The sequence below is a fragment of the Urocitellus parryii genome, chromosome 4, assembly GCF_045843805.1.
Source record: "Urocitellus parryii isolate mUroPar1 chromosome 4, mUroPar1.hap1, whole genome shotgun sequence".
NCBI lineage: Eukaryota > Metazoa > Chordata > Mammalia > Rodentia > Sciuridae > Urocitellus > Urocitellus parryii.
The window spans coordinates 43145418-43169912 of record NC_135534.1 but is presented as its reverse complement, the minus strand read 5'-3'; the positions used below and the strand labels follow the sequence as shown (position 1 = coordinate 43169912).

Here is a 24495-nt window from a genome sequence, read left to right as displayed (position 1 = left end):
TACAGATTCCCTATGAAACACTGAACTGAATATTCTCTCTCTCCTCCTGCTTGGATTTTTTTTCTTGTTTTCTATTGCTTTATTAGGACAACACAATTAAATTACACTATTATGCCCAGTAATTCTTTTTTTTTTTTTTCTCCCGCAGCTAAATTATGCAGAGACAAGACTTAGTCAATTGGAAAACTGTCACTGCGAGAAGACTTGTCAAGTGAGTGGACTGCTCTATCGAGACCAAGACTCTTGGGTTGACGGTGACCACTGCAGGAACTGTACATGCAAAGTAAGCCTCTTTGTAAATAAATAGCATAAGACAGTTTTGAGGGGACAGGTTCACTAATTATAATGTAATCGTGTTCTTTAATATGTAATGTTAATTCCTTTATACCTACTCCTCCTTAGCAATCTGAGCAATTGTGAAAAGATGCTGGAGCAGTGTCATTTGTAGTGTACATTCGTGGCAACTGAAATGTACTTTCTTTGATACACTCTGATTTGATATTATCATGAGGACCTTACTGTTTGAAATTTGGGAGTTGGAGTGTAGAAGGAGGAACAGACTCCTTTGATTTTCAAACAATCTAATGGTTAGCTTTATTTTCAACTTTTCTCTGCCAGAATCACATTTAAAAGGTGGGGTTTAATTAGTCTCTACGTGTTTTTGTTGTATCTTGTAAGCTGTCATCTCTTTCAGAGAATTTGCAAGATATTTTCCCTACTCTCTGCCTTTTAGGGTATTCATTATTTGTATGCTCCTTCATCTGTTTCAGAGAATTATGAGAGCCCCTTCCAAAAATTAGTATGTAAACCCTGTTGAGTTGAAATTACTTGATAAATATCTGAAGAATGCCATTGTTTATCCAGGAAAATACAAAATGGGTTGTTAGAGTCTCAAAAATGATTGACAGGGTCTGCAAAAGGTGTTATTTATGTTCTTATAAAAATAGCTTTTTGTTTTCTGCCTAATCTACTTAGCCCACATGGGCAGGTGGGATGAAGCCAGTGATGTATATCAGAAAAGTAATTGAGGTGACAGAGGTTCCTTCGGGCTAGAGAAAATGCTTGATTTATGGTCTTGGAGTGGATTGGGAATTCCCACACTACTTCTGTTTCCCTGATGAGTGTTTGGGATGAGATGTGAACTTTCAACACCACAGGAGAGTTTCAAAGGATGCCACTGAGATTTCTTTCCCTGTCCTCTTTTCCTCAGAGTGGCGCTGTGGAATGCCGAAGGATGTCCTGTCCCCCTCTCAATTGCTCTTCTGAATCCCTCCCGGTGCACATCGCTGGCCAGTGTTGTAAGGTCTGCAGACGTAAGTACTAACTGATGGTCACACTGTCCGTCTGTGCTTTGAGATTTATTTTTCCTCTGTTTTCAGGATCCCACTGATTGACATTGATAAAATGAAGCACCGGCAGTTGCTGTAGTACTAAATATATAATAAGAAGAGCCTGATGTTTTAATTACTTGCAGATGCAGCAGACATTATTACATGGATTTTTTTTTCCTTCAAAAAACACCCCTTATATCACCTGTGATTACTGTTCTCCCATTCCATGTGTAGGTAACTTGTGTTCACAGAAGTTAAATCACTTGTCATCAAACCACTGGGTGGGGATGATCTGTACAGTTACAACTCCAAAATTTCATGTGCTTCTGTCTCCTAATTTTGAATGATCAAGTACCTATTTCTGTGTTTTGGCAAGATTCTCTAGTTATTAAGGGAACTTTGTTAGAATTTTCAGGATGGTATTCAATCAAAATATTGAAACAGTTTCCTTCAGTGTTGGCTGGTTCACATAACATGATTTGAAAACACTTTTTCATGTGTGTTGCAGAGGGCACTGCTTCACATGAAGCAGTGAAATGAACAGAGGCAGCAGGAGTGAGGGCTGTCACTATGTGCCGTGTACCATGCTGGGTGTCTTAATTCTACCAGTCTACTGCATTCTCATGACAATGTGTTAGGGAGGTATTGCTTTTACCCTATTTTACAGGAAGGTTAGGCTTAGGTAAGTCAATTTGCTAAGGTCACAAGGCTGGTGAGTGGCAGGGTGAGTTATTGAACCAGTTGTGCTGACTGCAAAGCCTGTAGTCTTTTCATCAAACCCTGTGGTCTCCAACAGAAGAGGAGGGTTCTAGTTAGAAGTGTGGCATCCCATGGATAGCTTTCAAGATCATTTAGTTATCAAAGACGCATGCTAACATCAGTCAGCCTTCAAGGCAGAGTGGTCACACTGCCAGGAATAGCCTGTGACCTGCTACAATGGTGGAAATGGATAGCTGGTCTGGTCACACCAGCTCAAATATTGTTGAATTCTTTCAAAAGGAACTTTGGAATATTTCTGCTTGTCGTGGTTGGCACAGTACCTGAGTTCTGGAAGGTATCCTTGGAGTTATTCTAGAGGGAGGAGCTTTCTTATTTATGTCCCAAAGACTTTGAGAGGTGTTGTCTGATAATACAGCGAGCTCAGGTGTCCAGATCTTGAATTTATAGTTTGATCCTATAATAGAAAGATAGTTATGAGTAGCTTCGGGTTACCTTTTTCTCATGTTGATTTTGTATATAATTGTCATCAAGGAAAGAAGTTGAAAAAAGATGAGGAATTTGTTAAAAAAATATGAAATTATTTTACCCTGTTATTTTGAGTTCCCCATGCAGATTTGTGAATACTTGGGAGATGTTTGGGTATGGGAGCAACGGATCCTTCAGATGTTTTGTATTTTAGCTTTTAATGTTTTTGCTTTGCTTTTCTTTAAAACCATAAAAGCACTATCTTTATTATATAACATTTGAAAACACAGAGAAGGATAAAGGTAAAGATAGAGAATTTACATAATACTGTCATTTGGAAAAAAATCACTCCTGAAATTTTAGCAGATTGCATTTCAAGAGATTTGTGTGTGTGTGTGTACAGTTGAGGAGGTCATACTGAGCAGACAATTTAGATCCTATTTTGTTGACTTACGATTATCACTTAAGTGTATTTTTGAAAAAGTGTATAAATATCATTTTAGTGAGTTTCATGGTTTCCCACTGTTTGTTGCATAACTCATTTAACTATTCCTCAGTTGTTGGATGTCTAGGTTGATTCCCACTTCTTGCTATTCTAAATTACTTTTTTCAGTAGTATGTTGCATACAGAAAACATTTTTTTTTGTACATTTTTGCTTTCTTTAAGATAGAATTCTCCTGGAATAGAATTATTGGGCCAAACACTAACATTTTCAAGGACCTGGATACACATTATTAAATTGACTCCTCACTAAATTTCTGTGGGATAGTCATTTTTCTTCATTCTAATTCTTTGAGAGATTTATGTTTTAAAAATTATCTCAGTAAGTTTCTCAATTTTACCAAGATGTTGGTATACATGCTAACTAAAACATTGGTGTTTTTTTTGTCATTTATGGAATTCATAGAAATTTATTTAGTTGGCACTAATTTTCTCAGCAGCTCTGATTGATAGTTTGACGTGTTCAGAGTTTAATAAAGTGAGAATACAAATAAATTATTAAGAATACCACTCAAGAAAAAATTAAAAATAAATGATACAGTGTACCTCAGGTAATTAAAAGGTTGAGAACCTCTGGCCTGAAAGGCTTTCATCTCTTACTAGTTTTTAATAGAAATATGCATTAAGCAGTTACTGAGCATGGGTGCCTGGGATAGTGATGGAAGAGCCCTCCCCCTCCCCCATCAGAGAAACTGGCCTTTCATCTAGAGACCTGGGTTTCAGTGTGCAGAATTGTAAGTGTAGTCTAGCAGGCTTGTGTATTGGGGCACTGTTAGAGCAGAGAAGACACTGGTGGAATGCTTCAGGAAGAGGAGCCATAGTGGATATTCACAGCTTTCTAGAAGATGGCTACAGTGGTTGGATAGTTGGGGGCTGGGGGATGAGAGCAGATAGTCAGTGGAATTTCTAGAAGTTTTTATATCTCTTCACACCAGAAAAAAATGATGAAGAATATTTACTTTGGTTATGCGTTTCAAAGATAATGAGTACATGAGGCAATGCATGGGTTAACTAGTCATTTTAGCCATTCTGCAATGTATGCATATTTCAAAACATCATACTGTATACTTTAAGTAAATATATATATATAGTTTGTCAATTAAAACTGACAAATGTTAAAGGAAAAAAAGTGTAACTGGTATGAATTACATACAGTTAGATCATGTTTTTTAGACTAGTTTGACAATTTGAATTGTTTTAATTGGTTCATTTAATCCATTCACATTCAATGCTATTATAAATATAGTTGAAGGCATTATTTATTGGATACTTATTTTCCCTTGGTTCAGTTCCTTATTTTGACTTTTTTTTTTCTATTTCTTCTGAGAGTTGCCTCAAGTAAATTTCTTTTATGTGACCAAAAACCTTTTTCTAAGATTCTCTTTGGGTTTAGGTGAGACAGTATTCTAGGAACACCATGAGGAGGTATGTTCTGACTCAGACAAAAAGAGCTAATACATAAAACACATTGTTTCGGGGTAGGGTGACCCACACCTGTGATGACTCTCCCTGACTTGGGAGGCTGAGGCAGGAGGATCACAAATTCAAGGCCAGCCTCAGCAACTTAGCAACTGCAGTCTTAGTGGAGCCCTAAGCAACTTAGCAAGATCCTGTCTCAAATAAAAAATGAAAAGGACTGGGGATGTAGCTCAGTGTTAGAGTGTCCCTGGGTTCAATTCCCAGTGGTGAAACAAGCAAACAGATGTTTTGTCTGCTGGCTTTCTAAATGTTTGTGCACTTGTTGTGGTCACAGGATCACTTACAAAGGAGAGCAGCTGTGTGGAAATATGAAAGAACTTTGTCTAGGTGACCATAGTGGTCCAGAATATGGTGCAGGAATTTCATTCCTTAAAAGCATATTGGGTAACTGCTCTATTCAAGGCAGGCTGAGCATAGCTAGCACACATTACTCTCCCCACTCCATGAAATTCTTAAACTGGAGATTTTCTGCACCCCATCTAGACCCATAAATTGGAATCTCCAGGTAGCAGTTTCCCAAGATCTGTATTCTTTTGGTAGATATATTTGAGAACTACCAGAGATAAGAAGGAGGAGGAAAGGAGGAGAAGAAACCTTTCAGCTATGCAAAACAGAAATTGTAAAGAAACTGAAGTGGTAGAGGGAAAAGGAAGTAGTCTGAAAACAATACATGGTGTTTACAGGTAAGAAGTAGAAATGAAATTGCCAATGTGGTTTGAGGATGATAATGAAGATTATAGTCTACTGAAGTCATTCAGTAATCCTTACTGAGGTCTCTTATCCCAAATGTTGTTCTCAACTTTGGGTACAACAGTGTAGATGATTCAGTCTGTGTTAGGAATGGAACTAGGTCATTTTATGTGCATTCATTCCTTTAATTCTTCCAACAACTCAAGGTAGTAGGATCCACTATTATTCTCATTTCACAGATGAGGAATTGAAGCATGGAGAGGAAAAGTAATTTGCCCAAGGGATCTAGGTGGAGCCTAGGCAGACTGGCTATAGAATTGATGCTCTTAAACTATCTGCTTTATTCACTTCATGCATCATCTCTATTACTATAAAGAACATTATGTGATGTGAACATGATGTGAGATAGAGATGGCACAGAGAAGGGAGTAATTAACTTCATCAGAAATGTGTGTGTGTGTGTGTGTGTGTGAGAGAGAGAGAGAGAGAGAGAGAGAGAGAGAAAGTTCATGGATAACAGCTTAGCAGAAATATTTACAAATGAGTAGGAATTTCTAGGTGCACAAGGTGAGTAATAACATACTTGCTAGAGGAATTGCATGTGCAAAATCATGGAAATAGACACAGCATTGATTTTGGTTGTAAAAGCAAGGTTTTCACGCAGGGTTGTGGCATACTTAAAGGAGTGTTTTTCAAAAGACCACTGCATCCACGGAGCAGGAGGCAGGGGCATTAGGTATAAGATTTGGGCAATTTCCAGGCAGAGGTGATGAGGTTGACAGTCGGGCACTGCCTAGAGAGATGCAAAGGCAGGAGTGGATGTGAGTGACAGCCAGAGAACCTGGCATGGGATAGATATTCGATAAGCATTGTTTTGCATGAACGTCTGTGAGGGAGAGGTTGCCAGGTTTTGAACAATAGCCTGTGGGAGACTCATAGGACGATTAACAGATATAAGGCAGGTGGAGAAAGTAGATTGGGGAGTGATACATTCTCTTCAGCATGTTTGAGTTGGAGATGCCTGAAGGACAGCCAGTTTGATGTGGGAGCCTTGCTCAGAGAGGTCGTGTTTAAAGCTGGGGCTATGAATTAGCTAACTGAGGAAGGACAAATCCTTGAGTGTTCAGCCCCTCTGATCTGCCACTCTTCTTTAAAGTGTAAAGCAGAATGCCAGTGTTGACATTCTAGGTTCTGAGTGCCAAGGAATGACTGGAGTGTGTGCAGAGTATGAGTACCTTAATAAAGACAGAGCAATCTCATATCTACATGTGACAGGGACATTAAGCCATTCCTGTCAATTGTTTATTCAGTGTGCAACCGAATGGCAAAAGTGTCCAGCCCCCCCCCCCACTCAAAAAATCAAGGTCAATTTTGAAGGACCAGATATCTGGGATGTAAAAAGATACAACTGCCCAACTCTTTCTCTAAATCCCCAATCTGTTTGTTTTTGACATCATGGAGAAGTGTGTGTTGGTGCTGGGTTTCAATTTCATGGTTGGACACTGTGAAATATTCTAGTTTGCATGTCCCTGGTGTGATATGAATGGCTTCAGGTATCCATTTACGTTTCTACTCACACTGAAAGCTGTTGAAATGAAGTCCCAGATGTCCCAGCCAAAGGCACCAGAGCCTGACTCACCTTATGCTTGAATTTCCTCAGACATCAAAAATAAGCCTTTTGGCTATAGATCAAGAGGTTGGATAATGAGGACTGATGTTAGCATATGGAGGGCAGTGGCAGGGAGGGAGGGACACTGTCATAGAATGTAGGAATGACTATGGGGAAAGCAAAGGGAATTCTTGTGACCTCCAGTGGTGATCCTGAAAGTTGTCTGAGATAATTTCATAGGTAGTTGGCATCCTAATCATATACATGTTCTGCACCAGTGCACAGTTGCAAATGACTGGGGTTTGTAGTAACATGTTGATATCATTTGTGAATCCCTAAATCACCCTCCTAGGTAAAGGCATAAAGTTCAGTGGACATTTGATTTTATGCTGGACTGGTAAATTTGAGGGATGGATGTGACCCAGTGAGACATTCTTCTCTCCAGATAAGAATTATGGGGTGAATCTGTCCAAGAGGAAAAAGGAATCAAGCAAATGTCTTAAGACAGGGTAGCCATTGTGTTAATACCATCGTGGGAGTTGCAAGGGGCAAAGGAGGAAGAAAAGTCTATTTCTGTACTTCCCAGCATGGGCCAAGAAGCAGATGGCAGATTTGACAGCAGTGCATTTAGCAGAACTGTCACTCTGGAGTGAGCCACCTTGCCAAGTTGGCAGCAGCTGTGTTTGGGAGTATGGGAATTTATTAGATAGGAATTCCAGGTCTTTGGAGATGTGGTGTCTCTATGCAAGCAAATTAGGGAATCCAGATCATCATTAGGATCAATGGCTTATCTAGAAAACGGAGGCATAAAAGATAATCAGGGATGGGTTTCCTTTTTTAATGAAAGGAGTAAAAGGCTCAATTTAGGGAATTGTATTGATTCTCCATTCTTGTTGTTTTTGTTCTAAAACCTCAGTATCTACTTTTAATGTTGGAAATTGTATTAAATTGCAGAGTTAACTCTTAGCTGGGAATTTGACTGTTTTTTTGTTTGTTTTGTGACTAAGTAGAACTCATTAATTTTAGAACTATTAATCATTACTAACAATAAGGCCAGAGATCCACTGGGCTTGATGCTGCAGATAAAGTTATGAATCGTTCCTATCCTCATGGAGGTTACAGTTATCAGGGAAGATGAATAATGAAATGGGAAATTAAGATGTAATGTGATGGGTGCTCTGCAGGATTAGGTCCAAAGTGCAATGGAAACACAAACTGAGGGCAATTAGCCAGCGTTAAAGTTGAAGAACAACATCTTCAGGAAATCATGCCCGCACTGAAACTGATGGGTATATGGGTCAGGAGGTGCCAGGGGAAGATGGACAAGGCTGAATGTCCCTCTAGCAGAGAAAACTATATGCAAATTTTGGAAGGAAGAAGAAATTTTGGCCAGAGCATATGTGGAGGTACGAATGTTTGGGAGGGTGAGTGAAAGCACATACTTGGTGAGTTATAAAGTTTGGGAGATAAGAGCAACATACATGGCCTTGTGTGCTAATTAAGGAATTTGTTCTTTATTATGAAAGTGTCAGGGCACATCAAAAATATGCCTGCTTGTTGTATAGAGAAGCCTGAGATCAGAACATAGGAGAGTTAGGAGGTTTAGGAAATACTAAAGAAGAGGGACGATCATGGCCTCAATGAAGACAGTGTCAGGGGCAGAGTGTGGAATGGAGCAAAGTAATTTGACTTGAGAAACTTAAGGAGGGAACATTGCTAGGATTTGGGTGCTGCATGGACACAACGTTGAGTGAGAGGCAGAAGTTGGAAGGACCCCAGGTGCCAGGGTGTGGGTGCCAAGGAGAATGCTGGTTCCATTCACTGAGAGGGGCTACTAGAGCAGAACAGGTTGGGTGGGGCATGGGGTTGCTGCCGGTCAGGTTCTGAGAGGGAAACCAACTCTGAAGCAGAGATTTCCATATGCTTCATTAGGAAATGCTTCCAGGATAAATCCTGGGGTAGGAATGAGGTAGTGAAAGAAACAGAATTGGGCAGGAGGAGAAGTTGAATTCAATGCAGTTACAAACACCTCAGTTATTCCTGTAGGGGGTCTTCAGAACTGTAATTGCCTTTAAGAGTTGTCCTGAGGTGGAGTAAGGGAACTAGAACTTTGTACCACTTTCATCTACCACTTATTGGATATAGGCTATCCAAGGAAGGGGAATTGACCTTGGGCAAGGTGACTCTCTATAACCTAGGATAAGTTCTAAGTAGTCAGCTGGGAGCTGCTAGCTGCCAACTGTTCCAACAACCATTGGGATATATCTTTTGGTCATGGAAGGGCTTGGGGTAGCACACCACAGTATCTACTACAGAGCTATGATGTTAAGTAAACTAGTGTCTCTGGGCTTTTCTCTTCCTATGTTAAAAGAAGGGGATGGATCAGCTAATTATAGAGGATCTACATACTTAAACATTCCACGAGAATCAGAAGACAGTTAAAGTAGGAAATTACCACGTGTAATCAACCTGTTTTTAACAGGTATAGAAATGGAGACCCTTTAAGATGAGGTGGTTTTATAAGATTGACAGTGAGTTTGTGGGAGAGATATTTTTTTACTGCTTGTGCATGTCTTTACTTCTGCTTCTCCTGAGAGTTAGGGCCAGAGAGGCACTCATCAGGGCAGGAGAGGGAGCAATCAGGCCTTTGCTTCCTGGTTCCTGTTGAAGTGGCTAGAGACTGGTGGACTCACATTAGGGTCATATCAAATTGATGTGTTTTGCACTTGCTTAAAGTGAGTCAGCAAGTTAAGGACCGAGTCCCAGTGGAATCTAAATTGAAGTTCCATTTATGCTCCTCTTTGAAATTTTCTACAGGCCTACTTTTACCCGCTGCCCTCCTTGTTAGCCTGTTAGGCTCACCTTTCTACAGAAGTCTCTCTAGCACATTGACAAAGCAATTTACTAGTTTGGCTTAGATTTCTCAGTTGTCTCTGAGTGTCTTAAAAACACAGAGGCTAAGAGCACTTACCTGCCATAATGACAAGGAAAAATAAATGGCATCCTTCTCCATTGTGGCTACCGTTTTCGGATGAATGGGACATAGATGAACCCCCTTTCATTTTATAGCTGGAGTGACAGTCAAAATTACTACTAATTGTACTCTGTTGATGGCAACCAATTCTTCCTTGTTCTAACCCCTTAATACATTAATTAATTTCTTTATTCCTTTGGCAGCTGCAATAAAATAATCATATGTCCTTGGTGTGAAGGCAAGATGAACGTGATCAAGATAGCCCTGACTGGGGAATTCAAAGGTTATCCCCCACCCTATTCCCACGTCTGGCTTTAGACAAGGAGATCTGCATTGCTTAGAATCGGGGAATCTATGTTTCTGTGGAATCTATGAGTTGGAAGACACCTCTGACGTTTTGTTGCACAGCATGAATAACTGACCCATTTTTCTGTTTTATTACAGCAAAATGTATCTATGGAGGAAGAGTTCTTGCAGAAGGCCAGCGGATTTTAACCAAGAGCTGCAGGGAATGCCGAGTAAGTTTTAATCTTATGTTCCTGTCACTTTTGGAGAGTGAAGAGATAGGTGTGTGGGCTTTCGATGAGGTTCTTGAGCATGCTTATTGGCCTGGATGGGTTCATGATGGACAAAGCCCTCTGCAGTGGGCTGGAGTCAAGGATGGGGGTGCCCAGTCACTACTAGTATGTGATTAGCTTACAGTCAGCTGTGGATCAGGTACCAGGGAGGAAGCCTTAGGAAAGATGTGAGAGTGGAGAGTTAGCAGCTTCTATGAGACAGTGAAGTTGGGTAACCCTGGGGGAGGGTTTCCAGTTGGTGTTAGAGGAAATGGTCTATGATGCTAGCTGTAACAGTGCCAGCTCTACTCCCAGTGGCTAATGATGGCTAGAAGATGCCTTGTCTTCTGTACACCTGCTCCTATGAAATAAGATGTATAGAACCATAGACTTCATTCAGTAATTGTCCAACAAATGTGCATTAAATAAATTCTGTATTCCAGTATTATCCTGGGTTTTGGGGAATACAGCAGTGAATGAAAACGTTCTATCATTCTACTATTTGCAGTCTAATGAGCTAGATAGTAAGAGAATAAACAAATATACCATATAAGGACAAATTCTATTCTAAAATCATGAAGTAGGCTGAAAGGATAGAGGTCTGGGGTAGGGATGAGTGGTCTGGGAAGGCCTCTTTGAGGTTGTCATTTTAGAATCAAGCCCTGGATAAGGCATGGGAGTCAGCCATAGAGTTATGTGAGTGAGAAGAATTCCAGGGAAAGGGAAAACAAGTACAAACAGCTTGAGATGGGAGCTTACTTGACACTTTCAGGGATGAACAAGGATACCAGAGGAGCTGAAATAGACTGAGTAAGGAGAGGGCAGTAAGAAATGAAACCATGTGGGTAGCTGGGGCTAGATCATTTGGGGCTTGTGAAATAGAATATTAAAGGTCCTGTGGTTTGACATTTTTGCTTATTCACAAATCTTTCTCCATTGTGATGATTCAATTCACTTTGTTCATTCACTTATCCCTTCATTTATTTAATGAATATTTATTGAGCCTATACCTTTTGTCAAGTGTTATTGCAAGAGATGGAGATATAGTGGTGAACAAATTTTTTTTTCTTTTTTTAGTATTTCATGAAATATTTTTAGAACACTTGCTGTGATCCAGGCAGAGAGCAAGAATTGGGATTAAATGGGAGGCTTTATAGTTCTCTGAAGATCTTGGCATAAATGAGGGAGAGAGAAGTAAACCAAGTTATAGTATGGGATATTTAGTCTTACGCTGTTGGGCAGTTTAGCATTGATTAGAAGCCCTTGAATCAACATCAAAGGGTCAAACAGGGCTTCTGATAAGTGGTAACTGGTCTTTATGGGTAATTGTTTCCTAAGTGGATGAAGGTAAAGGCGCATTCCGGGAAAAAGGAATAGCATTTACAAATGCCAAGAGTTGGGTATTATTTAGGGAAATACAAAAAATTTGACTTGGTGAAGTCAAATGTGGGAGAGGGAAGAGAGACGAAGCTACAGAGACAGAGCAGAGAATACCAGTTTTGAACTTGATCCTCAGGTGAAGGTCCATTGAAGGGGTGCATGCAGGTGTGCCATGACAGCTTTGCATTTTCAAGGCTCATTTTGATTGTGTGGAGGGGATCGTGGGGAGCACTGGGTGAATTTGAACAACTGTAGAAATGCTAAGGCCCCGACCTAAGGCAGTGGCCAGAGGTGATAGAAAAGATGAGATTTGAGCTGTTCAGAAATAGAATTAAAAAGACTCCATGAATAGTTAGATTTGTGGCAGTGGGAGGAGGAACCAAGTAGATGTCGAGATTCCTGTCGTGGCCAAAGGGAATAACATTTACTGTTTTTGGTTGCAACTGGCAGAAACCCTCTCTGAATAATATAGGTAAAATTATGATTTTATTGGAAGGAAATGAGACTACTCACATAATCCTTAAAAAGCCAGAAGACCAGATTTGGGACTAAGCAGAGACTAGGTAGTCCCAGAACTTTGCTGAGTCCATAGCCATGGTCAAGGAAGGAGCAGTCTGTCAGGCATATCTCTGCTGTGATGAGTCACTTTCAATCATTTCTACTGTCCTTAAGTCATTTATAGAAGATTTAAAGGGTTGGGAGTGGGCATATGATTAATAAAGCTAAAAAAAAATGGGACTATTTTGAAGCTGAGAACAAGTGGAGAAAAAATGGAACTAGTTCTAGACATGTAGAGCTTGATGGTATTTTGGCTTTCAATTGCTATATAACCAACTCCCTAAAACTTGGTGGCTAAGAGCAGTATTTGATTATCTCTCAGGGTTGTATGGGTTGAACAGGCTGAGCTGGATGATTCTCACTTGGGGATCTCACATGTTACTGGAGCTAAAGTCCTGTAAGGCTTGACATGGCTGCATGTCCAAGATGGTTTCTTTATTTATATGGCTAATACATCAACTAAGATGAATGGAACAGAAATTTCTCTCTGTGTCTCTGTCTCTATGTCTGACTATTGTCTCTCTCTTTCTCTTTGAGGCCTCTAGAAGTGGTTCCTTGGGCTTCTTTACAACATAGTGGTCTCAAGGTTTTCTTACTTGGTGGCTTAGGGCTTCCCCCAGTACAAAACATTCAAAAATCTGATGTAGAAATTCCAATGTTTCTTATAACCTAAGCTTGAGAACTATGCACTGTCACCTCCTCTATATTCTTTTGCTGATATAGGGTGAGCCCAGATTCATCACAAAGGATGATACAAAAGCATGAATACTAGGAGGCATCATTAGGAGACAGGCATCACTGGACACTAGCTATCAAAATAAGACTTTGTGATACAGTTTATCTATTTGAAAATACCCCTGTTACCAACCCAATAGGTAACCATTGCATGGCTAGAGAACATTAAGTGATCAGCAAATTCCTTTAAATGAGTGAAAATCTACGTTTCAGTTACTTCTACCCAGTGAAGTTGCTTTTGCCCTCCAGAGAATAAGAGTGAATCTGTTTACTTTTGCAAGTAACACTGTGGTTGAAAAGTCAAAATCTGCACTCAAATGAACCTGGATTTAAATTCTGGAATTTGACCTGGTTATTAGTGAAGTTCAGAGTTTCTTGCATTCTTTTCTACCAAGGGGTTCCAGTAAGAACTGGGTTGGTAGGACATGCTTAATTTAGGTAAAAGAAGGTTCTTATATCCTCCTGCATGTTTTCCCTCTCCTGATCCCTCATACCCACTACAACTTAAGACAATTTTATAGGCAGAACCACCCACCCTAGGGGATTGTGAATGATGTCATCTTCAATAAGGGAATGTTTGCCCTATTGCCTTTTGACCAGATATCCCTTTCTTGTCCAACGTTAGCCTGGAAAAATTGGACAGAATAGAAACACTGCCTACATGTCTAGTCTAGGTTGTTGGATAGTAGAATCTGAAGCATGGACTTTTGTGTTGATGCTTTATTTATTTAATCTTTGGTGGTGATGGGGAAGGAGAGGTACAGTTCTAGAAACGAAAGAGAGGGACAGACCCAAGGAGGTAATAAAGGAAAGGCAGGGGAGCAAACATAAGAGCATGCATTACAGAGAAGCCACAGCCCTGAGACAAAGCACAGTGGGTTTTGTGAGGCATCTCCAGAGAGGCTGACAGAACCACTGTGTCTCAGAATAGACCCTCTTTGCAAGTGCTTTTAACTACTTTATTTCATTTTCTTCTCATCAGATCCCTAGAGAAAAGGAAGGAATGTATTTTGAAGATTGAAGAGAATGAGGCATATAGAGACTGAACAGAAGTTTTCTAACAAAAGAGCTTAAATCTTGCTCTTTATAGGAGTTTGAAGAGAAAGGGCCCTTTTGCCATATCCTGTCTCTCACTGGCCAGAATCTACCTTAGGGGTTAATCCCTTTGAATGTCCCTATTGGATTTCTCATTCCCCTCTTTTAGCTGCCAGTAGGAATGCCAGAGACTCCATGGGTGCAGGAAGTTTGGTGGATACCTAGGTGTGGTGGTCTCTCCGTGTCCATAAGTGCTGGTTATAGGGGCTCCTTAACCTGTGGCAGAAGCAGGAATGGTGTGACCATGAGGGCTTTGTGATCTCTCCATCAACAAGAAAATTCCCAGTCCTTGGAGTGTGGTGGGATAGGAGGGGGTGATTATTTACCTAGGACTAGCACAAGCCCATTACCACATTGGGACGTTGTTTGGATTAAAGAAGACAAAGTATGTGAATAATTTAATGCAATGCTTGGCACAAAGTAAGTCCTCAATAAATGAGAGCTATTTTTATTATTTTACATGACTATGTGTGTCCTACTTGAATATAAGACAGATGTCCTGTGCTCTGTAAATTGTTTCACTTCTAGGGGAAGGAAATGGATTTAGATTCTAAAACCCTTGCTTTTCTCTTTTACCTAGGGAAAGCTCAAATGATGAAAGATAGTTTCCCCTTCTGCTAATGATGCCAGCACCAGCCATGGATCCATCATTTATAACTAGAAGCCCCTTTTACATATTGGGTGGAGGCAGTGAGTCACTCTAGCTAGGGTCACTATTATGACTTGATCTCTGTTATCATCAGAGAGGATCAAGGCAGACATATTTGGGACCTGGGAAAGATACATTGATCTAAATGAATTTAAATGCCAACTCATCTGCGCAGTACTTACCACTGTTACTGGCACATGGTGGATGCCATATATACTTCATTTCATCTTTAGTATGTTCGGTGTTTTTTTTTTTTTTTTTTTTACAATTTAGAAAGAAGTTGAGCAGACAGGCTATTCTCTTTGCACAACTGGTGTGTGCATGCATGCGTGCATGTGTGTGAATTCACATGAATAATTTTATCCTCTTTAAAAAAAGGCATCATGTTTTTTATTCATTGCCTTTCAGCAGTTATTTACGAAATGGTTACTTTGTGCAGAGAGGAGGGCATTTGACAGTATTATTTAACATTTTCTTGAGCACTTACTATTTTCTTTTTAATTGATTTTATTTTTTTTAAAATACATGACAGCAGAATGCATTACAATTCTTATTACACATATAGAGCACAATTTTCCAGATCTCTGTATATGAAATATGTTCACATCAATTCATGTCTTCATACATGTACTTTGGATAGTGAGGTCTATCATATTCCACCATCATTGCTAAACCCCTGCCCTCTCCCTACCCCTTCCATCCCTCTGCCCTATCTAGAGTTTGTCTATTCCTCCCATGCTCCTCCTCCCTACCCTATTATGAGTCAGTCACCTTATATCAGAGAAAACATTCGGCATTTGTTTATTTGGGATGGGCTAACTTCACTTTTCTAGAGACTGTTTAAAGCATTTTAAACATATTATTCTACTCAAGCCTCATACTAACCCTGAGAGGTAGATACTATATAGAATTGCAAATTAGGGCACAGAAGAACAAGGCCACGTGGCTGATGAGTGAGCTAGCTGGGTGCAAGACCTTTGTGGTCTGGCTCCATGGTTTCTTCTCTTTGCCTCCCTGTTGCCACTCCTGATGCTGTTAGACTTATTTGGAAATATTTTTCACATCTGAATTTTAGAGGGGTAGATTCAGGAAGATTGATTACTTTTCAATCTAAGAATCCAAATTGGTTAGGTTGGGGCCCAATGATTCTCTTGATCAAGTGTAGCATTTATAAAAGCACAAAGAAGCGCACTGGGACACACTTAATGGATGTGGAGAGAGGGGACTAGGTATAGGATAAGAAGTCTTCTGATCTCTAGCAGACAGCCTCTCTAAAGATTTAAGCCCCAATGCTCTATGGCATCTGTGTTAGTCAGTTTTTTGTTGCTGTGACAAAAATATCTGACAAGAACAACTTAGAAGAGGAAAAGTTTATTTTGGGCTCAAAGTTACAGAAGTTCAGTCTAGGGTTGTCCAAATCCATTGCTTTGGTTTGACATGAGGCAGAACATCTTGGTGAAAGGGTGTGGTGGAACAAAGAAACTGGAAAGCAGAGAGGGAGAGACAGGATGAGGCAAGGGAGAGATGCCATTCCCAAGACCACTCTCCTGGTGACCTACTTCCTCCAGCCATGCCTTACCTACCTACAGTTACCATCCAGTAGTTTATTCAAATGATTAATCCAGCAAATGGATTAATCCACTGATGCCGTCAGAGCTCTCATAATACAATTTTTTTAAACCTCTGAATAATGTTGCATTGCCTAATAGATTAGCTTTTTGGCAAGGGGGGGTGGCATTTCAGATCCAAATCATAATAGCATCTATTGTGTGTAATGAATTAACTTTTTTTCCTATACATCTGAAATTGTACTATATAAGTACTATCCTAGAGACATTAGAGGAAACAATATGTCAAATAAATTTCTGTGTTCTGAGATTCAAATGGAGATCCCCAGTTGATAAAATACAACCTGAAGATCCATCCATTTCCATTTTTTTTAAGTCTTCAGCCATAAGAGGAAAATCCTTTGGTGTCAAATATTTTCCCCAAGTATTTCCAGAAGTTAATGTATTGTTTTTTTAAGTTAAAATGAATAAACTTAATATTTCTCAGTATTGCTATTTTTGCAACATCTCTTTAGCCTAGCAATATTTTGTGAATTGAGAGTGTTATTAGAGATTCAAGTTTAGCACAATGATTAGTATGGAACTTAAAATTGCTTTTATTTGACCAATGACATGGAGATTGTAACTCTTAAATGAGAGTATTACAAGAATGGTATTTTCCCACTAAACAAGAATGGTATTTTCCCACTAAATCCAGAACTCAATGCAGAGACCATAAAATAACATACCATAATCAGGATGATTTAAAAATGTTAATCATAAATTACTCTCATTGGAGATAGTTTTCAAAATAAAGTTAAAAAGCTTTGTGTCTAATTATGTAGATGGACTAAATGGGTTTATTGGCACTTATGCAACAATAATCACAGTTCATATTTTAAATTCAGGCACAAAGGTTTTTCTCTAAACATTTGGAATTATGATCTTACTCATTAACTACGTTAGAGGTTGATTAGAATTATTGACTGATTTAATCAGCAGTCAAAGCAAGCCCCCTTTGTAAAAAGAACCTTTTGTGAGTGACTTTTTTTTTTAAAAATGGTTTTTTTTGTAGCCTTTTCAGTGTTGTTTTGTTTTGTAAAAGCAGTATAGACTCATATTATATTTGGAATTTTAAAAAGTAAGAGGTTAGGAAATAAAGAGCAGAATTAAAGAAAAACAGGACAAAGAATGCTATACTGTCTGGGTGGAAAATTATGAGGTGAGGAAACTATGGTACAGATAATTTATGCAAAAGATGAGCAGTGGAGATTTACATGTGACATTTAATATTATACCTATGCTCATATTTAAGAACGGGTATGCCTGATAACAGTGAGAGTTCTTGCCAACCTTAAAGGAGGAGAAGCAGGGAGATACTAGAATGAAAAGTCTTTTCCAGCTGCACCCTGTTCTTCCACCTGTGTTTGGATCTGACTTTTGGCTTTACATGAGACTCCCCTTCTGGAGCTTGCTTCTTGGTTGTCTTAAACGTGAATGTAAGAATGGGAGAGAAAAATTAAATGTTTTAGATATAGCGAGGTCCTCTTCCATCTTTTTAAAGAGTAATTAATGGGCCAATTTTTAAAATTCAGCATGAAACTCAACACAGATGTGAGTGATGCCAATGAAGAGGGCCTTAGTTGAGGTTTGGTTATAAAGGTTCAACTACTGAATATTTAACACTTTATCGTATGTAATTTTACTTACATCTAGGGGAAAGCTGGTGCTCATCTAACGGATGCTTTTTCAGTACCACAATACCTGCATAGCTCAGTTCTTGTCTATTTCCTCTGCTAGCAAGGTTTCTTTTTCTTTTATTTCATTATTTAAGTTTCCTGAAATGTGGCATCTTCATAATTTTTTCCCATCTGACAAAATTAATTGTTTTCCTATGACTCATTAGAATGCCTTTATCAAAGCCCATGTTTTTGGAACTTACTCTGCTATATTATGGTTTTTAGTTGAAGTCATTTTTATTTCCTTCCACCCAAACTGTGAGCTCACCAAGAACAAGGAAGATGTCTTATTTATTTTGAGGTTCACAATGCCTGTTACCCAGCAGAATGATGGAACTGACTCTCTTATGCTCACTGTATATAATTCCCCACCTCTCTTTTCAATGATACTGGGTTGGTAGCTCAAAATCAACCATCATTAGAATATTTACACCATAGAGATCAATAAACCTCACAAATTAGACCTTCTCCACTCGAATCAATTATTAAAAATATATCACCATATCACTGTTAGCATCCTCCTGTTTTTTTAAAGAGAGAGAGAGAATTTTAATATTTTTTAGTTTTTATTTTATTTTATTTTTTTCATTGCTAATGTGAAATTTAATGTTACATGAAATTTACCAACGTATGTATATTCAAAAGTTTCCATTTTCAGCTCCAAGTAAAGAATATTAATGAATCTCCATCAGAGTTCTAACAGGGTGACTAAACCAGAATTGTCATGAACATATGAAATTCACCTTTTCAACATATTATACTTTAATGCAGTTCTGTTCTAAGTAAAAGAGTAACAAATCTCTCATTTTAAAAATTAAATCTATGTGAATGAAGTATATTGATAACAAAACATTTCTTGGTTGCTTGTTTTTTTTTATTTAATTTTGATCGAAATGGAAATCTGATCCTAACATTAGGACTAAGGAATTTGATTTTAGGAGAAATGATCTCTTGAAGTATGGATGACTCTATAGATTCAGTGAAACTCAAGTTAGTCCCTCTCCCTGAAGTAAGGAATTATCACTTATTACACAAGATAGGATTACTGAAAAAGCTTAAATTAACTGTGGGAAGTAATACAGGAATATAATACTTTTAATTCTATAATATTCAGTGAGAAATTAATGTTTTACTGGTAAATACATAAAAGCACTTTGTAATACCTGAGATATTGTAATACCTGAGATTAATGTTGGTATTGGACTTCTTTTGTAGACAGACATTTTAGCCATCATATTTGAATAACAGTATAATTTTACATGGAGTTCAGATTTTTCACTCTGAATTCTGATTATACTCTATTGAAAAAAAATCTGGATTTACCACACCACCTATGCACAGTGTCAGGGATTTTGCAGATTATTATGAGAATTATCGCTTAAATTATGTCTGAATTACCCCAAAGAAAGAGTAGGAATAATACAATTATTGCATGCCTCTTGGTTTCCCTATTTTAAAAACTAAGATTATCATTATTTATGTCACTCATCCCCTGCTATAATCACCCCTAATTCAGGAATACAAACAGGCAAGTGATTTGGGACCTGTGACGCTTTGCAGGATTTGTAGGAAAATGAAAACATGAGTATTTTAATTGTGTGAACTTCTTTTTTTAAATTGGTTGTTCAAAACATTACAAAGCTCTTGACATATCATATTTCATACATTTGATTCAAGTGGGTTATGAACTCCCATTTTTACCCCGTATACAGATTGCAGAATCACATCGGTTACACATCCACGTTTTTACATATTGCCATACTAGTGACTGTTGTATTCTGCTACCTTTCCTATCCTCTACTATCCCCCCTCCCCTCCCCTCCCATCTTCTCTCTCTACCCCTTCTACTGTAATTCATTTCTCTCCCTTAATTTTTTCCCCTTTCCCCTCACATCCTCTTATATGTAATTTTGTATAACAATGAGGGTCACCTTCCATTTCCATGCAATTTCCCTTCTCTTTCCCTTTCCCTACCACCTCTCGTCCCTGTTTAATGTTAATCTTTTTCTCATGCTCTTCCTCCCTGCTCTGTTTTTAGTTGCTCTCCTTATATCAAAGAAGACATTTGGCATTTGTTTTTTAGGGATTGGATAGCTTCACTTAGCATAATCTGCTCTAATGCCATCCATTTCCCTGCAAATTCCATGATTTTATCATTTTTTAGTGCTGAGTAATACTCCATTGTGTATAAATGCCACATTTTTTAATCCATTCATCTATTGAAGGGCATCTAAGTTGGTGATACAGTCTAGCTATTGTGAATTGTGCTGCTATGAACATCGATGTAGCAGTATCCCTATAGTACGCTCTTTTAAGGACTTCAGGGAATAGTCCGAGAAGGGCAATAGCTGGGTCAAATGGTGGTTCCATTCCCAGCTTTCCAAGGAATCTCCATACTGCTTTCCAAATTGGCCGCACCAATTTGCAGTCCCACCAGCAATGTACAAGTGTACCCTTTTCCCCACAACCTCGCCAGCATTTGTTGTTGTTTGACTTCATAATGGCTGCCAATCTTACAGGAGTGAGATGGTATCTTAGGGTGGTTTTGATTTGCATTTCTCTGACTGCTAGAGATGGTGAGCATTTTTTCATGTACTTGTTGATTGATTGTATATCCTCCTCTGAGAAGTGTCTGTCAGGTCTTTGGCCCATTTGTTGATTGGGTTATTTGTTATCTTATTGCTTAATTTTTTGAGTTCTTTGTATACTCTGGATATTAGGGCTCTATCTAAAGTGTGAGGAGTAAAGATTTGTTCCCAGGATGTTGGCTCCCTATTTACCTCTCTTATTGTTTCTCTTGCTGAGAAAAAACTTTTTAGTTTGAGTAAGTCCCATTTGTTGATTCTTGTTTTTAACTCTTGTGCTATGGGTGTCCTATTAAAGAATTTGGAGCCTGACCCCACAATATGTAGATCGGAGCCAACTTTTTCTTCTGACGCAGTGTCTCTGATTTGATATCAAGCTCCTTGATCCATTTTGAGTTAACTTTTGTGCATGGCGAGAGAAAGGGATTCAGTTTCATTTTGTTGCAAATGGATTTCCAGTTTTCCCAGCACCATTTGTTGAAGATGCTATCCTTCCTCCACTGCATGCTTTTAGCCCCTTTATCGAATATAAGATAGTTGTAATTTTGTAGATTGGTTTCTGTGTCCTCTATTCTATACCACTGGTCCACCTGCCTGTTTTGGTACCAGTACCATGCTGTTTTTGTTATTATTGCTCTGTAGTACAGTTTGAAATCTGGTATCACTATACCTCCTGATTCACACTTCCTGCTTAGAATTGCTTTTGCTATTCTAGGTCTTTTATTTTTCCATATGAATTTCATGATTGCTTTATCTATTTCTACAAGAAAGGCTGTTGGGATTTTGATTGGCATTGCATTGAACCTATAGAGAACTTTTGGTAAAATCGCCATTTTGATGATGTTAGTTGTGCCTATCCATGAACAGGGTATATTTTTCCATCTTCTAAGATCTTCTTCTATTTCTCTCTTTAGGGATCTGTAGTTTTCATTGTATAAATCTTTCACCTTTTTTGTTAGGTTGATTCCCAAGTATTTTTTTTTTTTGGATATTGTGAATGGGGTGGTTTTCCTCACTTCCAGTTCAGAAGATTTGTCGCTGATATACAGGAATGCCTTTGATTTATGCGTGTTGATTTTATATCCTGCCACTTTGCTGAATTCATTTATTAGCTCTAGTAGTTTCTTTGTAGACCTTTTTGTGTCTTCAAGGTATAGGATCATATCATCCGCAAATAGCTATAATTTAAGTTCTTCTTTTCCTATTTTTATGCCTTTAATTTCTTTTGTCTGTCTAATTGCTCTGGCCAGTATTTTGAGAACTATATTGAATAGAAATGGTGAGAGAGGGCATCCCTGTCTTGTTCCAGATTTTAGAGGGAATGCCTTCAGTTTTTCTCCATTTAGAATGATGCTAGCCTGTGGCTTAGCATAGATTGCTTTTACAATGTTGAGGTTAGTTCCTGTTATCCCTAGTTTTTATAGTGTTTTGAACATAAAGGGATGCTGTACTTTGTCGAATGCTTTTTCTGCGTCTATCGAGATGATCATAGGGTTCTTATTTTTAAGTCTGTTGATGTGGTGAATAACGTTTATTGATTTCCATATATTGAACCAGCCTTGCATCCCAGGGATGAATCCTACTTGATCATGGTGCACGATCTTTTTGATATATTTTTGTATCTGATTTGCCATAATTTTATTGAGGATTTTTGCATCTAAATTCATTAGGGATATTGGTCTGTAGTTTTCTTTCTTTGAGGTGTCTTTATCTGGTTTGGGAATCAGGGTGATATTGGCCTCATAGAATGAATTTGGACGTTCTCCCTCTTTTTCTATCTCCTGAAATAGATTGTGGAGTATTGGTAATAGTTCTTCTTTAAAGTTCTTATAAAACTCTGCTGTATATCCATCTGGTCCTGGGCTTTTCTTGGTTGGTAGTCTTTTGATGGCTTCTTCTATTTCCTCACTTGATATTGGTCTATTTAGGTTGTTTATATCTTCCTGACTCAATCTGGATAGTTCATATGTCTTAAGGAATTTATCGATGCCTTCACTATCTTCTATTTTATTAGAGTATAGGGTTTCAAAATAATTTCTAATTATCTTCTGTATTTCTGAATTGTCTGTTGTGATGTTGCCTTTTTTTATCCCATAAGCTAGTAATTTGGGTTCTCTTCTTCTCTTTGTTAGCGTGGCTAGTGGTCTATCAATCTTATTTATTTTTTCAAAGAACCAACTTTTAGTTTTGTCAATTTTTTTGATTGTTTCTTTTGTTTCGATTTCATTGATTTCAGCTCTAATTTTAATTATTTCTTGCCTTCTACTGTATTTGCTGCTGATTTGTTCTTCTTTTTCTCAGGTTTCGAGATGTAGTGTGAGGTCATTTATTTGTTGGCTTTTCCTTCTTTTAAGGAATGAACTCCATGAAATGAATTTTCCTCTTAGTACTGCTTTCATAGTGTCCCAGAGATTTCGATATGTTGTGTCTGAGTTTTCATTTACCTCTAAGAATTTTTTAATTTCCTCTTTGATGTCTTCTGTAACCCTTTGTTCATTCAGTAGCATATTGTTTAATCTCCATGTGATGTAGGATTTTTCCTTTCTCATTTTATTATTGATTTCCAATTTCATTCCATTATGATCAGATAAAATGCACGATAGTATCTCTACTCCTTTGTAGTTGCTAAGATTTGCCCTGTGACATAATATATGGTCTATTTTTGAGAAGGATCCATGTGCTGCTGAGAAGAAAGTGTATCCGTTGATGTTGGGTGGTATATTCTGTATATATCAATTAAGTCTAAATTATTAATTGTATTATTGAGCTCTATGGTTTCTTTATTCAACCTTTGTTTAGAAGATCTGTCCAGTGGTGAGAGAGGTGTATTAAAATCTCCCATGATTATTGTGTTGTGGTCTATTTGACTCTTGAACTTGAGAAGAGTTTGTTTGATGAACATAGCTGCACCATTGTTTGGGGCATATATATTAATGATCGTCAAGTCTTGTTGGTGTATGGTTCCCTTGAGCAGTATGTAGTGTCCTTGTTTATCCCTTTTGATTAACTTTGGCTTGAAGTCTATTTTATTTGATACAAGTATGGACACCCCTGCCTGCTTCCGTGGTCCGTATGAGTGATATGATTTTTCCCAACCTTTCACCTTCATCTGTGTATGTCTTTTTCTATCAGATGAGTCTCCTGTAGGCAGCATATTGTTGGATCTTTTTTTTTTTTTAATCCATTCTACTAGCCTATGTCTTTTGATTGGTGCATTTAAGCCATTAACATTTAGGGTTACTATTGAGATATGGTTTGTATTTCCAGCCATATTTGATTATGTATGTTGTTTAATATGATTTGTTTTTCCTCTATGCTTAGTTTTTCCTTTACTGTACTACCTCCCAATGTTGCTTTTCATTGTTATTTTTCATTTCCTCTTCATGTAATGTTTTGCCAAGGATGTTTCGAAGAACTGGTTTTCTTTAACTTTTGTTTATCGTGGAAGATTTTTATTTCATCTTCAATCCTGAAGCTTAATTTCACTGGATACATGATTCTTGGTTGGAACCCTTTTTCTTTCAGCGTTTGAAATATGTTGTTCCAGGATCTTCTAGCTTTCAGAGTCTGTGTTGAAAGATCAGCAGTTATCCTGATTGGTTTACCCCTAAATGTAATCTGCTTCCTCTCTCTTGTGGCTTTTAAGATTCTCTCCTTATTCTTTATGTTGGGCATCTTCATTATTATATGTCTTGGTGTGGATCTCTTATGATTTTGTACATTCGGTGTCCTGTAGGCTTCTAGTATTTGGATTTCTTTTTCATTCTTTAAGTCTGGAAGTTTTCTAGTATTATTTCATTGAATAGATTGCTCATTCCCTTGGTTTGGACCTCTGTACCCTCTTGTATCCCAATAACTCTTAGGTTTGGTTTCTTGATGT

At 38.2% G+C, this 24495-nt stretch overlaps 1 protein-coding gene across 4 annotated transcripts in view; it reads left to right on the top strand.

The window, feature by feature from the left end:
- Window positions 1-24495, top strand: part of Nell1 (neural EGFL like 1) — an 826302-nt gene that overhangs the window by 221571 nt on the left and 580236 nt on the right. For all 4 annotated transcript variants that reach the window (XM_077797508.1, XM_077797507.1, XM_077797506.1 and 1 more), the window contains 3 exons: window positions 149-283; window positions 1211-1313; window positions 10215-10288. In XM_077797508.1, coding sequence (XP_077653634.1) covers window positions 149-283; window positions 1211-1313; window positions 10215-10288 — 312 coding nt within the window. The remainder of the gene's footprint in view (window positions 1-148; window positions 284-1210; window positions 1314-10214; window positions 10289-24495) is intronic.